Here is a 10,663-nt window from a genome sequence, read left to right as displayed (position 1 = left end):
AACATGTAGAGTGTGATGTGTTTAAGCGAACTCTTCTCCATGCAATATCATCACGAAATATCCTAACCTACTTGGACATGTCTCTGTAGCCATAGAGATTCAAATTGCACAGCCAGCAATTTTGCAGAGGGGCTAGAGCTTTAAGAACTAAGAACATCATTAGTGTGCAACTTATGAATTATGAAACTTAAAGAATCAGCTCCAGATCAACAGACAACAGATATGGAGTGATGGGGATAATACACAAAGTAACGCAAGAAGAATAAGGATAACACAAAGACAAACAGAAGTGGATAACTTAGAGGCACAAAATTGTTATAGCAATTTTAGAGAATGATCATAGAATTTTTTGTGTTTCTCTCTAGCAATTCTAGAAAATGACCACAGGATTTCAAGTGAACACAAGCCTCTATTTATACCCATAAGGTTATATTTCATCAGAAGATACGTATAGAGAGTCAAAATATTTCATAAAACCATTCACAAAGCTTGAAACTTCTTCAAACATTCAGAACAGTAACCAAAAAATTCTGCAAAAAACTCAGTTTTACGAGTTTCAATCGGTTGAGAATTACTTTCAATCGATTGAATGCTCTTTTCGATCAATCAAACAAGAATTGAATAACAATTGAATTATCCAGAGACTCCAGGATAGATTTCCTTACCATTTCGATTGATCGAGCAAAAGTTTCGACCGACCGAAAATACTAAATTTCAATTTTTCACTTAGAAAATTTCAAAACTTGAATTTTCACTTTATCGACTTTATGAAACAATATTCTACAAACTCAAATATCATTATTACAACATATTCATGTATATACCTATATATACAACATGGAGTAGCGTCAAAACTCATCATAAACAGACAATATATATATGCTGGTGTAGTAAAGTATCGTAACACAAATAACTTCCATCCCTCAGATTGAGAAGGTTACAATTTTCTCGCTAAAAAATTTAAATGCATCAAACTTGTCTTTGCATTCATCTGCAGTTAATTTATTTCAGGTAACATTTGTGTTTTAATATGCTATATCAATACTCTCTGATATCTATTAAATTTCTTGAATTAAAGATGGACCGAAGACTGAAAGCAATATTTTCTAAAATTTCCGAATTGAGACCACAACTTACAAAAATAAAACTTCAAACCAAATTTCAAGGATGAAATATGTAGTGGTGTAATTTAGGCTAAGATTACTGCATCCAGGTATAGTTACAATCAAACCTCTAAATCCCTATATTAAAACTCTGAAATGATCATTAATCACTCACTATTTACTGTGTGCATTGATGGGAAATTAACATAAAGTTGATAATATGATGAAACGTCAGCTTTACAAAGAATCACAAACAGATTTGAAATTGCAAAATGTAAAATGTCCTATAAAAAAACATATAAGTAGCGACTATGTCTTTGTTTTGGTCCTAAACAAGGATATGGGCTGATAAACTTGACGATAAGCTCTACAATGGGTTCATGACAAGCCCTGAGAAGGGTTCATACCAGTAATCTTCCTGACTTAAGGTGGGCAGTGTTCTTCTAAGCTGCATTCTCTGTGCTTTAGACATTACCGTAATTATATTGACAGATCATTACCTCTTTCATGATTGAGATCTCCACTCATTCTTCCATGAATTTTTTGTAGCTTGTGCAGATGCATCACTAGAACCCTCATTTCCATTCTATGGCTTCAAAAGGAAAGGATCCCACCAATGAGGCCCCACTTCATGCTGCCCCCCTTCCAACAGAGCATATTTCCAACTTTTCTCCTCAATAAAATATCATCTGTACGACCTTCAATGACGTCCCTCCTCAGCTTGGTAATTTTGCCAATGACTGTTGTACAGAAACATCAAATGCATTATGCATCTATAAGAGTCTCCAATTTAGAGCGAGGATCTGCATACACCAGCCGCAGAATAAGACATATAACCTCCTCCCTCATGATTTTTACCTGCTCAAGAGAAAATTGAAGAAGCCTTTACTCTATGCTAACATTCGTCTTACGGATGCAATCCTTTGGAATGAACACTGAATACTTTGTATAATTCTTTGGAAGAGGCTAAGTCTATTGTGTTGAAGAAGACAGATAAGCAACCAGCTAACATGGAGACAAGATTTAAAAGCTGATCTTCTAGCATATGGTTCAGCCTGAGGTTGCAGGTAGAAAAAAGGAGCCCAGTATGATCTGCATATCCTGCTTGGAGAATGACACTTTCTCTCCCCAAAATCACACTCCAACAGCTTGCAGCCATTGGAGTTCTTGCATTGATTAACAAATTGCTCTCTAATTGACTTGGCATTGGCAGGACTCAAGGCACCAACAAAGGAGAAGAGCCACTACCTTTCTAATTTCCTCATCCGGTCTTGCCTAATGAACACATCAACGTCCTTTGCCAAATGTAAGTATGTGGGATATGGAATACTAAAATCAGTAGCATCTGGATTAGATTCAACCAAAAGCATGGACATATTCTTTGCAGAAGGCAAGAACAGAAGTCTGTTACCCAAGCATTAATACCAATGGATTCTATTGGATAAAGTAACTCAAAACAAGTGAAAATTGATTCATAATGTGAGCTATATAGCCTGTAACTATTTCATCCTGCTCCTTGACCGATACATATTTTGTTTTGTAGTCATTTTTGAAAGATCCAATTTTTCCTTGTATAGCTTCAACAGGTCAGACACCTCCTCCCTATATGGTGTCACGAACTTCTGCAGGAATGACTTCTCTGAAGACTGAAACATTGTAGGAAAGTATATATTCTTCTTCACCACCAAACCTTTTGATAGCAAAACTTCAATGACCGAAGCCCTAGGAATAAGTCGCTTTTCCAAGCTATTAGAAACAAGTTCTGGGCGTTTGACAATAAGGGAAGCCTCCAAACCCATCTTGTTGACTAAAAAATCCATTATCCGCATGATCTTATCCTCAGATGCTAGAAGACAGTGGGGGCTCGTTCTAAATGCTGAGAGAATCTCTTCCTCAGACAAACCCCACCTCTTATAAGCTTTAACCTTCCTCTCCCATTTGGATTTATTCACTCCCACCATTGCATAAACAGCATGAACGAAACGAAACTTCAAAGGATTGAATCCTATTTCTTTTACTTTCTCTAAAATTTCTTTCAATCGATATGACACAATAACTCTAGGATTCTGTTTAAGTAAGGCCCGTATATTCGATTCAGGAACTCCATTTTCTCGCAGAAGATTGACATTATGAACCACACAAGTATCAAGTTTCGTGATTAAAATAGCCGGACAACGTTTAATAGCTATGCTACTGCTCTGAACAGTTCCAAGCCAATTCGTAAGGAAATCAAAAGAAGGGATTATGTGGTTTTTCAAGCTCCGTTTCAATATTTGTGGTTGTCTACACAAGACTGTAGCAATGTCAGAGCTTGTAAAGCCTTTGGATTGAAAAAACAGCAATTTGGGCAAAAGGGTCTTGTGAGGATCAGATACCAGAACTGGAGGGAGTCCAGTGATGATTTTTGAGATTTGATATTGTGAGAAACCATTTTTCTTGAAAAAGCTAACGACTACGTATGCTTTATCTGGGTTTTCGAAATTAACATATTTGGAGGCTGAAACAGCAGCTTCCAATGAGAACCCACATGATTTTATGAGGTATGAGAGTGTGAATGAGTGTTGGTTTGAATTTGAAGTGCTTGAAATTGAAATGCATCTAACTAATAATGCTACGTGGGTTTCTAAAGTATACAAGTTCTGAGGGGCTCTGCCTCTAATGGTACAACTAGTTCCATGGATAATAGATTTATAGAGAAAATTAAACATATTGAGCTGTGCTGAAATGAAAGAAATTACTCACTTTATAAAAGAGAATCTCAGCTGTGAACATGAGCAAGATGCTGAAAATCTCAGGGGCTCGCTGCCTTTGGGGTTCTCTTTCACTCTAGACCCTCCTTTCTGCCCAGGTGTACCGTTTTGATATCTTCTGCTATTCTATTTGTTGGCCACCTTCGGTCAAGTTTTGTAGAGACAAACAATCTTTGGGTTACAGTGAAGCTATAATCTATCTGCCAGCCTTTAAGGTTTAATGTTACAATTTTCCTAAAGTGAATTTAGTGTTACAATTTTTCCAAAATTCTAATTCAAGTTTTACATGTTTGTCCAATAATATTGGATTTATGAATATTGCTGTTACATTTTTCATTTGAATTCTAACACTGTAACACCCACGTAGAGTTGGAGTTCTGTAAAATTTCTCGATCAAAATTTTAAGAGAAATGCTATATTTATGTTTACAATATTTTCATAACAACTTTTATGTGTCAGTTTATTATTTACTGTTACAAGTGTAAGAAAGTAATTTCAGTTGTGAATTCAAATTAAAAACTTGTAATAACTTGCCAACTAAAATTTGTTGTGAAAATGTTGTGGATGTAGTACTTTTCAATTTTTAATACGGAGTATCACTTTTTTTTTTTCCTTTTTTTTTTTGTTTTTTTTTGTTTTTTTTTTGAGATAGGCTCCATGTTTAACACCCACAATCATATATGATTTCTGAAGTAAAATACTATTTTAGTCTTTAAACTTTACCAAAAATTTGTTTTTCATTCATAAACTTTGTAAACAATTTTTAAAATAATTTAGAGACAAAAATGGGGATGGAAAAAAAAACTTTTTCAATAGTTTAGGTGGGGAAAAAAAAGATAATTCTTAAAGTTTAAGGATAGAAAGTAAAACATTTCCAATAATTTAGGAACAAAAGATGAATTTTTCAATAATTTAAGGACGAAGCACAAATTTTTTAAAGTTTAGATACGAAAAACAAACTTATAGTTAAGTTTAGGGGCTAAATTAGTATTTTAGTTTGTGTTATTTTATTTTTTTCATTTCCCTTCTCCAACTCCCCAAACCTCCCCACAAAATTTTTACCAAATGTCTTTTTGATGGTGACACAATATCGCCTATTTGAAAAAAAAGCATTTCACTACTGCACATTCTTGGTGCGATGGTCAATCCACAAGTATTAGTGTTTGTGGGGGGTTCAAGTTTTCAAGAGGGAGCTTTCACACACATATACACTTAGATTAGGCTAGAGTAGAATTTCTATCTTGTATAAAAAAATTGTAGGGTGTGGGAAGTAAGTGTGGGGCCAGAAAATCAGGCAGCCTCGGCCCACCTCAAACCAGGCCCAAAGGCCAGTGCTGAGGATACATGTGGGGTCCGATGATAAAAGTATGGCGCCCGGCCCCCAAGGAACATATCCGGGAACGACCTCGTCCTCGGACATCCGAGACCTTAGAAGTACACGAGCACCACTCCACCAAAGAGGGGTCTTCTTGAATATCCGAGGAGGAAAGGGTAAGCGCCACGCGTCGGTGACGGGAGCACGGTAAAGGAGCAAGTCTAAGGCAAGCTGTCACCTCCACATTAAATGCCCTCAACTAACGTCCTGACCGCATTAATGAGGATAGGACTCCTAAACAGTGCTGTCTTGGGTGTTACAACCCACAGGAGGAATGGGAATGCGGCTGATGGGACAGGCTCTCAAGTGATGGCCTGGCTGATCAACGAATGTAGGGTTAGGATCAGTTGAGAGAGGTGTATATAATGTAAGGAGTCTCTCTTGAAAGAGGGACGAAAAATCTAAATGAAGAAGTACTGTAGCAACTTGTATTCTCTCAATCCTGGTAATTAATCTTCAAAGAAATAATAAGAACTCCAAGCTCCAAAAGGCAAGTCCGAGGAGCATTATTGTGCATCCCAATTCCTGTCTATGTTGTTAAACCCACATGCAACCATGCATGGCAGTTGTATTCCTTACTAGGGCCTAGTTCTTGAGCCCACTATCTATAAATTCATTGAAGGGCAAGCTGGGCTTGGGTCCACTCTCTCAACCCGTAGAAGTGTTCAAACCCCGGTCCCTACAATTGGCGCCGTCTGTGGGAAGAACTCGTGCATCAGTAAGGACAACAGCCAAGCATGGTAGGGTCAGACTTTCATCAAGTGAGTTCCCATCGGCACGAACCAGCTAGATCCCAATGTCCGAATGACTATGGCAACATTGGGCACGGCCAGAACGAGGAGAATGGACGATTCCGAGAAGGAAGCGAGCATACCTCACAAACTAGCGAAAGCCACACGCATAAAAGCGGCTGCGTGCCCCAGAGGGGCGATAATGGTCCAGCCATGCGATCGCGAGCGGATAAGAGTCACGCCTCCCAGAGACAGGATGATAAGGTGGCCATATAGCGAGAGATAGATGATCTTAAGAGAAAGTTGTGCCATGCACAGCAAAGGTGATCCGAGCCCAGCCCTGACCTACCCTCTGACGACGAAAATGATGACGACTACAGGCAAAGTTCGACAACACCCCCGAGCGAAACTTTCTCCCACAAGGATGAGCACTACCAGAGGCGTAAGCGTGGCAGCCCAACCCCTAGGGGCTTAGGAAGTGATGCCATGAGCAGGGCGCTGGACCGGCTTTCCAGGTCGCCCTTTACGCGTCGCATAGAAGAGGCAGTGCTCCCTCGGAGGTTCCAACAGCCAACCTTCACCGTTTACAATGGCAAAACGGACCCCGTGGAGCACGTGAGCCGGTTCAACCAGAGGATGGCCGTTCACTCTAAGAACGAGGCGCTGATGTGCAAAGTCTTCCCGTCCAGCTTGGGACCTGTGGCAATGAGGTGGTTCAACGGCTTGAGGACGAATTCCGTAGACTCGTACAGACAGCTGACCCAGGCCTTTGGTTCTCGTTTTGTCACGAACAGCAGACCTCCTCGGCCCATGAGCGCGTTGCTGTCCCTGACCATGCGCGACGACGAGACCCTCAAGGCTTACTCGGACAAGTATTGGGAGATTTACAATGAGCTGGACGGCAAGTACGACGATGTCGCCATCAACACATTCAAGAATGGGCTCCCGATGAGGCACGACCTGAGGAAGTCCTTAACTGGTAAGCCCGGCACCAGCGTGCTGCAGTTAATGGATCGAATCGACAAATACAAACGGGTGGAGGAGGACTTGCTACAAGGTAAGGGGAAGGAGAAAGCTATCCCTCAAGAGAGGAGGGATTCCAGGTCGGACCGATATAACAACGCCCATCCGAGGAGAGATTTCATGGGGCAATCTGGGGCGACAAACACCCAGGTTGTCGGCGCTGTGTTCCGAGAATCGTTGCACAGGGTGCTAGAAAAGATTAAGAACGAACCGTACTTCAAGTAGCCGAATAAGATGTCGGGGGATCCTGAGAAGCGTAATCAGGATCGCTATTGCCAATATCACCAGGACCACAGGCACGCTACGGAGGACTGTAGGAATCTCTGAAACTATCTGGACCAGTTAGTCCGGGAGGGGAAGCTAAAGCACCTCCTGCACCATTCCAGCAGCCAGTAGGGCCAGATGTACCAGGAGCCACGGAGGGACACTGCCATGAGGCAGCCCACTGAACGATTAATGTGATCTTGGCTGCGCCAGGAAGAACAGGCATGCGCCCCTCGCGAGTGCTGTCCGTGACCCAGGTGGCCGCCGGGGAGTCCCAGTACGAGCCAAAGAGGGCCAGAAGAGGCTGTCACCCGACCTTGACTTTTTCCGAGGAGGACAAGGACGGGACCACCCAACCCCACGACAACGCCTTGGTGATCACCCTTAGGATTGGGGACTATAACGTCAAAAGGGTGATGGTGGATGGTGGCAGCGCGGCGGAGGTTATGTACCCTGACCTCTATAAGGGGCTGGGGCTAAAGCCTGAGGACTTGTCGCCCTATAGCTCCCCCTTGATGAGCTTTGATGGGAACCTAGTCATCTCGGAGGGCGTGATCAGGCTGCCCATCCAGACCGGCTAGGAAGTAGTGGAGGTGGACTTTATAGTAGTGAACACGTACTCCCCCTACACTGCCATTGTGGGAAGGCCTTGGCTCCACACCTTGGGAGGCGTCGCCTCTTTCTTGCACCAGAAAGTGAAATTCCCGTCTGGAGGCCGAATCCTCGAGATCCGAGGGTGCCAGTCAACAGCAAGGCGGTGTATGGTCACAACCACCTCACGTCCGCAGGTACGGCATCCTCGGCCACCGTGGCCAAAAACTTATAGCAGTTAACCACCTCGGTGGCACCAGCTGACACGGCTGCCGAGGAAGTAAGGCTTGAAGGCCTAGAAAAAGTGGTCATCGACAACGACCAGGAAAGGTTCTTTCAGGTCAGAACCCAACTGCCTCCCTAAGAGAAGGAGGAGTTGCTTGAGTTCCTCAGGAGGAACCTTGACGTTTTCTCATGGGATCCCTGTGATGCCCCAGGGATTGACCTATCCTTCATCTGTCACCACCTTAACGCCAACCCTTCGGTGACCCCCAAGAAGCAGCCACCCCGACGCCCGTCAAAGGAGCACGTCGAGGCAATTAAGGAAGAGGTTAATAAGCTTAAGTGTGCGGGGGCTATTAAAGAAGTATTCTACCCCGAGTGGTTAGCTAACACTGTGGTGGTCAAGAAGAAAAGTGGGAAATGGAGGGTTTGCGTGGACTTCACAGACCTGAATAAAGCATGCCCAAAGGACCCCTTCCCAATGCCACGAATAGGCCAGCTGGTGGATGCGACCGTAGGCCATCCTCGGATGAGCTTCCTAGATGCCTTTCAGGGCTATCATCAGATCCCATTAGCCTTGGAGGATCAGGAGAAGACGGCCTTCGTGACACCTATCGGGAACTACCACTACAAGGTGATGCCGTTCGGCCTGAAGAGCGCTAGATCTACTTATTAGAGGATGATGACGAAAATGTTCGAGCCACTGTTGGGCAAAAACATTGAGATCTATGTTGACGATATGGTGGTGAAGAGTAAATTGGTGTCCGAGCATCTGGAGGACCTCGACTGTATATTCGACGTCCTCAAAAAGCACAAACTGCGACTAAATGCTTCCAAGTGCTCATTTGGCATGGGATCTGGCAAGTTCCTAGGCTACATCATCACCCACCGAGGGATCGAGCTTGACCTTGACCAAATCAGAGCTATCCAAAACCTAAGGCCTCCGCGAAACCCCAAAGAGATCCAGAAGCTTGTTGGAATGATCGCGGCTCTGATCGATTCATCTCCAGGTCGGCCGACCGATGCAGACCTTTCTATCTCCTGAACAATAAGTGGAAAGGATTTGAGTGGTCTGAAGAATATGTCACGGCCTTCCAAAAACTCAAAGATTACCTGGCCTGGCCACCCATCATGTCTAGCCTAGAGGTCGACGAGGTCCTATACGCATACATTACTGTGGCACACCACGCTGTAAGCCTGGTGCTGATACGAGATGACAGTGGCATCCAAAAACCGGTCTACTATGTTAGCAAGTCATTGCACGAAGCCGAGGTCAAGTACTTGCCCTTGGAGAAAGCCATACTTGTCGTGGTCCACGCTACGCGAAAGCTGCCCCATTACTTCCAGGTTCACACGGTGGTTGTTTTAACCCAACTATCCTTGAAGTCCGTACTTCGGGCCGCCGACTACACGGGAAGAATTACAAAGTGGAATACCATCCTAGGGGCCTTTGACGTCAAATACATGCCTCGGACTGCCATAAAGGGTCAGGTTCTGGCAGACTTGACGACGGAGTTCGCTGACCTACTATAGAAGTGGGGACCGAGGAAAGGATTGCTGATGAGAAGCCAGTTGGAGCGGTCTCTGTCTCGAGGTCACCATGCTGGAAAGTATATGTTGATGGCGCGGCAAACCAAAGATGGTCAGGAGTGGGACTAGTCTTAGTATCCCCTGAAGATCATGTCGTAGAGAAGTCCCTGAGGCTCGAATTCTCGGCCACAAACAACGAGGCCGAGTACGAGGCATTATTGCAAGGAATGGTCATGGTACAGAAGATGGGAGAAAAGTCGGTGGAGATGTTCTCAGACTCGAGACTGGTGGTAGGACAGGTAAAGGGAGAGATGGAGGCCCGAGATCCGAGAATGCAAGAATACCTGAGCCAGGTCAAGCGCTTGCAATCGGACTTCGACCCTTTCAGTTTGTCTCATATTCCCAAGAGTGGGAACAGCCATGCCGATTCATTAGCCACACTCGCAACTTCCTCGACAGAAGGTCTACCTCGGATCATACTTGTGAAGCATCTGGAGAGGGCGAGTGAGGTGGTAAAGGAAACGATCCCCATCCTTCAGGTCAGGGTGGGTCCTAACTGGATGGACCCCATTGTGAGATTCCTCAAAGATGATACCCTGCCCGAAGATAAGTCAGAAGCTGAGAAAGTACGAAGAAAGGCTCCTCGATTCTGGTTGTCCGAGGATCACAAACTATACAGGCGCTCTTACTCTGGGCCATACCTGCTGTGCGTCCACCCCAAAGCAGCAGAATTACTGCTCGAAGAGCTGCACGAGGGAATCTGTGAGAGCCACACGGGAGGGAGATCCTTGTCTCACCGAGCCGTCACACAAGGATACTGGTGGCTGGGGATGCAGCAAGAGGCCCAGGAGTATGTCAAGAAGTGTGACCAGTGCCAACAGTTCGCCCCAAATATCCATCAGTTAGGAGGGGTCCTTAATCCTTTGTCCAGCTAATGGCCATTCGCCCAATGGGGCTTGGACATTGTAAGACCTTTCCCCAGAGCGCCAGGGAATAAGAAGTATCTGTTAGTGGCCACAGACTACTTCACCAAGTGGGTCGAGACCGAGCCACTGGCCAACATCAGGGACGTAG

The 10,663-nt window shown here is 44.1% G+C and overlaps 2 protein-coding genes and 1 pseudogene across 2 annotated transcripts; 1 reads left to right on the top strand and 2 right to left on the bottom strand.

Moving 5' to 3' along the window:
* Positions 1–1,260: 1,260 nt before the first annotated feature.
* On the bottom strand, positions 1,261–2,521 carry LOC112012359 (xyloglucan galactosyltransferase MUR3-like; annotated as a pseudogene).
* On the bottom strand, positions 1,949–4,023 carry LOC112012360 (transcription termination factor MTERF15, mitochondrial). The gene has a single exon (XM_065761405.1). The coding sequence runs from the start codon at positions 3,809–3,811 to the stop codon at positions 2,603–2,605; it is 1,209 nt and encodes a 402-aa protein (XP_065617477.1). The 5' UTR covers positions 3,812–4,023; the 3' UTR covers positions 1,949–2,602.
* A 2,422-nt stretch (positions 4,024–6,445) lies between these two features.
* Positions 6,446–7,207, top strand: LOC136062399 (uncharacterized). Its single transcript, XM_065761394.1, has one exon. It carries the CDS (start codon positions 6,446–6,448, stop codon positions 7,205–7,207), a length of 762 nt encoding a protein of 253 aa, XP_065617466.1.
* The last annotated feature ends 3,456 nt before the right edge of the window (positions 7,208–10,663 follow it).

The sequence above is a fragment of the Quercus suber genome, unplaced genomic scaffold (genome assembly GCF_002906115.3).
Source record: "Quercus suber isolate HL8 unplaced genomic scaffold, Cork oak 2.0 scaffold_410, whole genome shotgun sequence".
Lineage (NCBI taxonomy): Eukaryota > Viridiplantae > Streptophyta > Magnoliopsida > Fagales > Fagaceae > Quercus > Quercus suber.
The sequence above is the reverse complement of the archived record's forward strand: the minus strand, read 5'-3'. Positions and strand labels throughout refer to the sequence as shown.

Coding starts and splice junctions, on each gene's coding strand:
- LOC112012360 (XM_065761405.1), bottom strand. CDS start 3,811: ATGTTTAATTTTCTCTATAAATCTATTATCCATGGAACTAGTTGTACC.
- LOC136062399 (XM_065761394.1), top strand. CDS start 6,446: ATGAGCAGGGCGCTGGACCGGCTTTCCAGGTCGCCCTTTACGCGTCGC.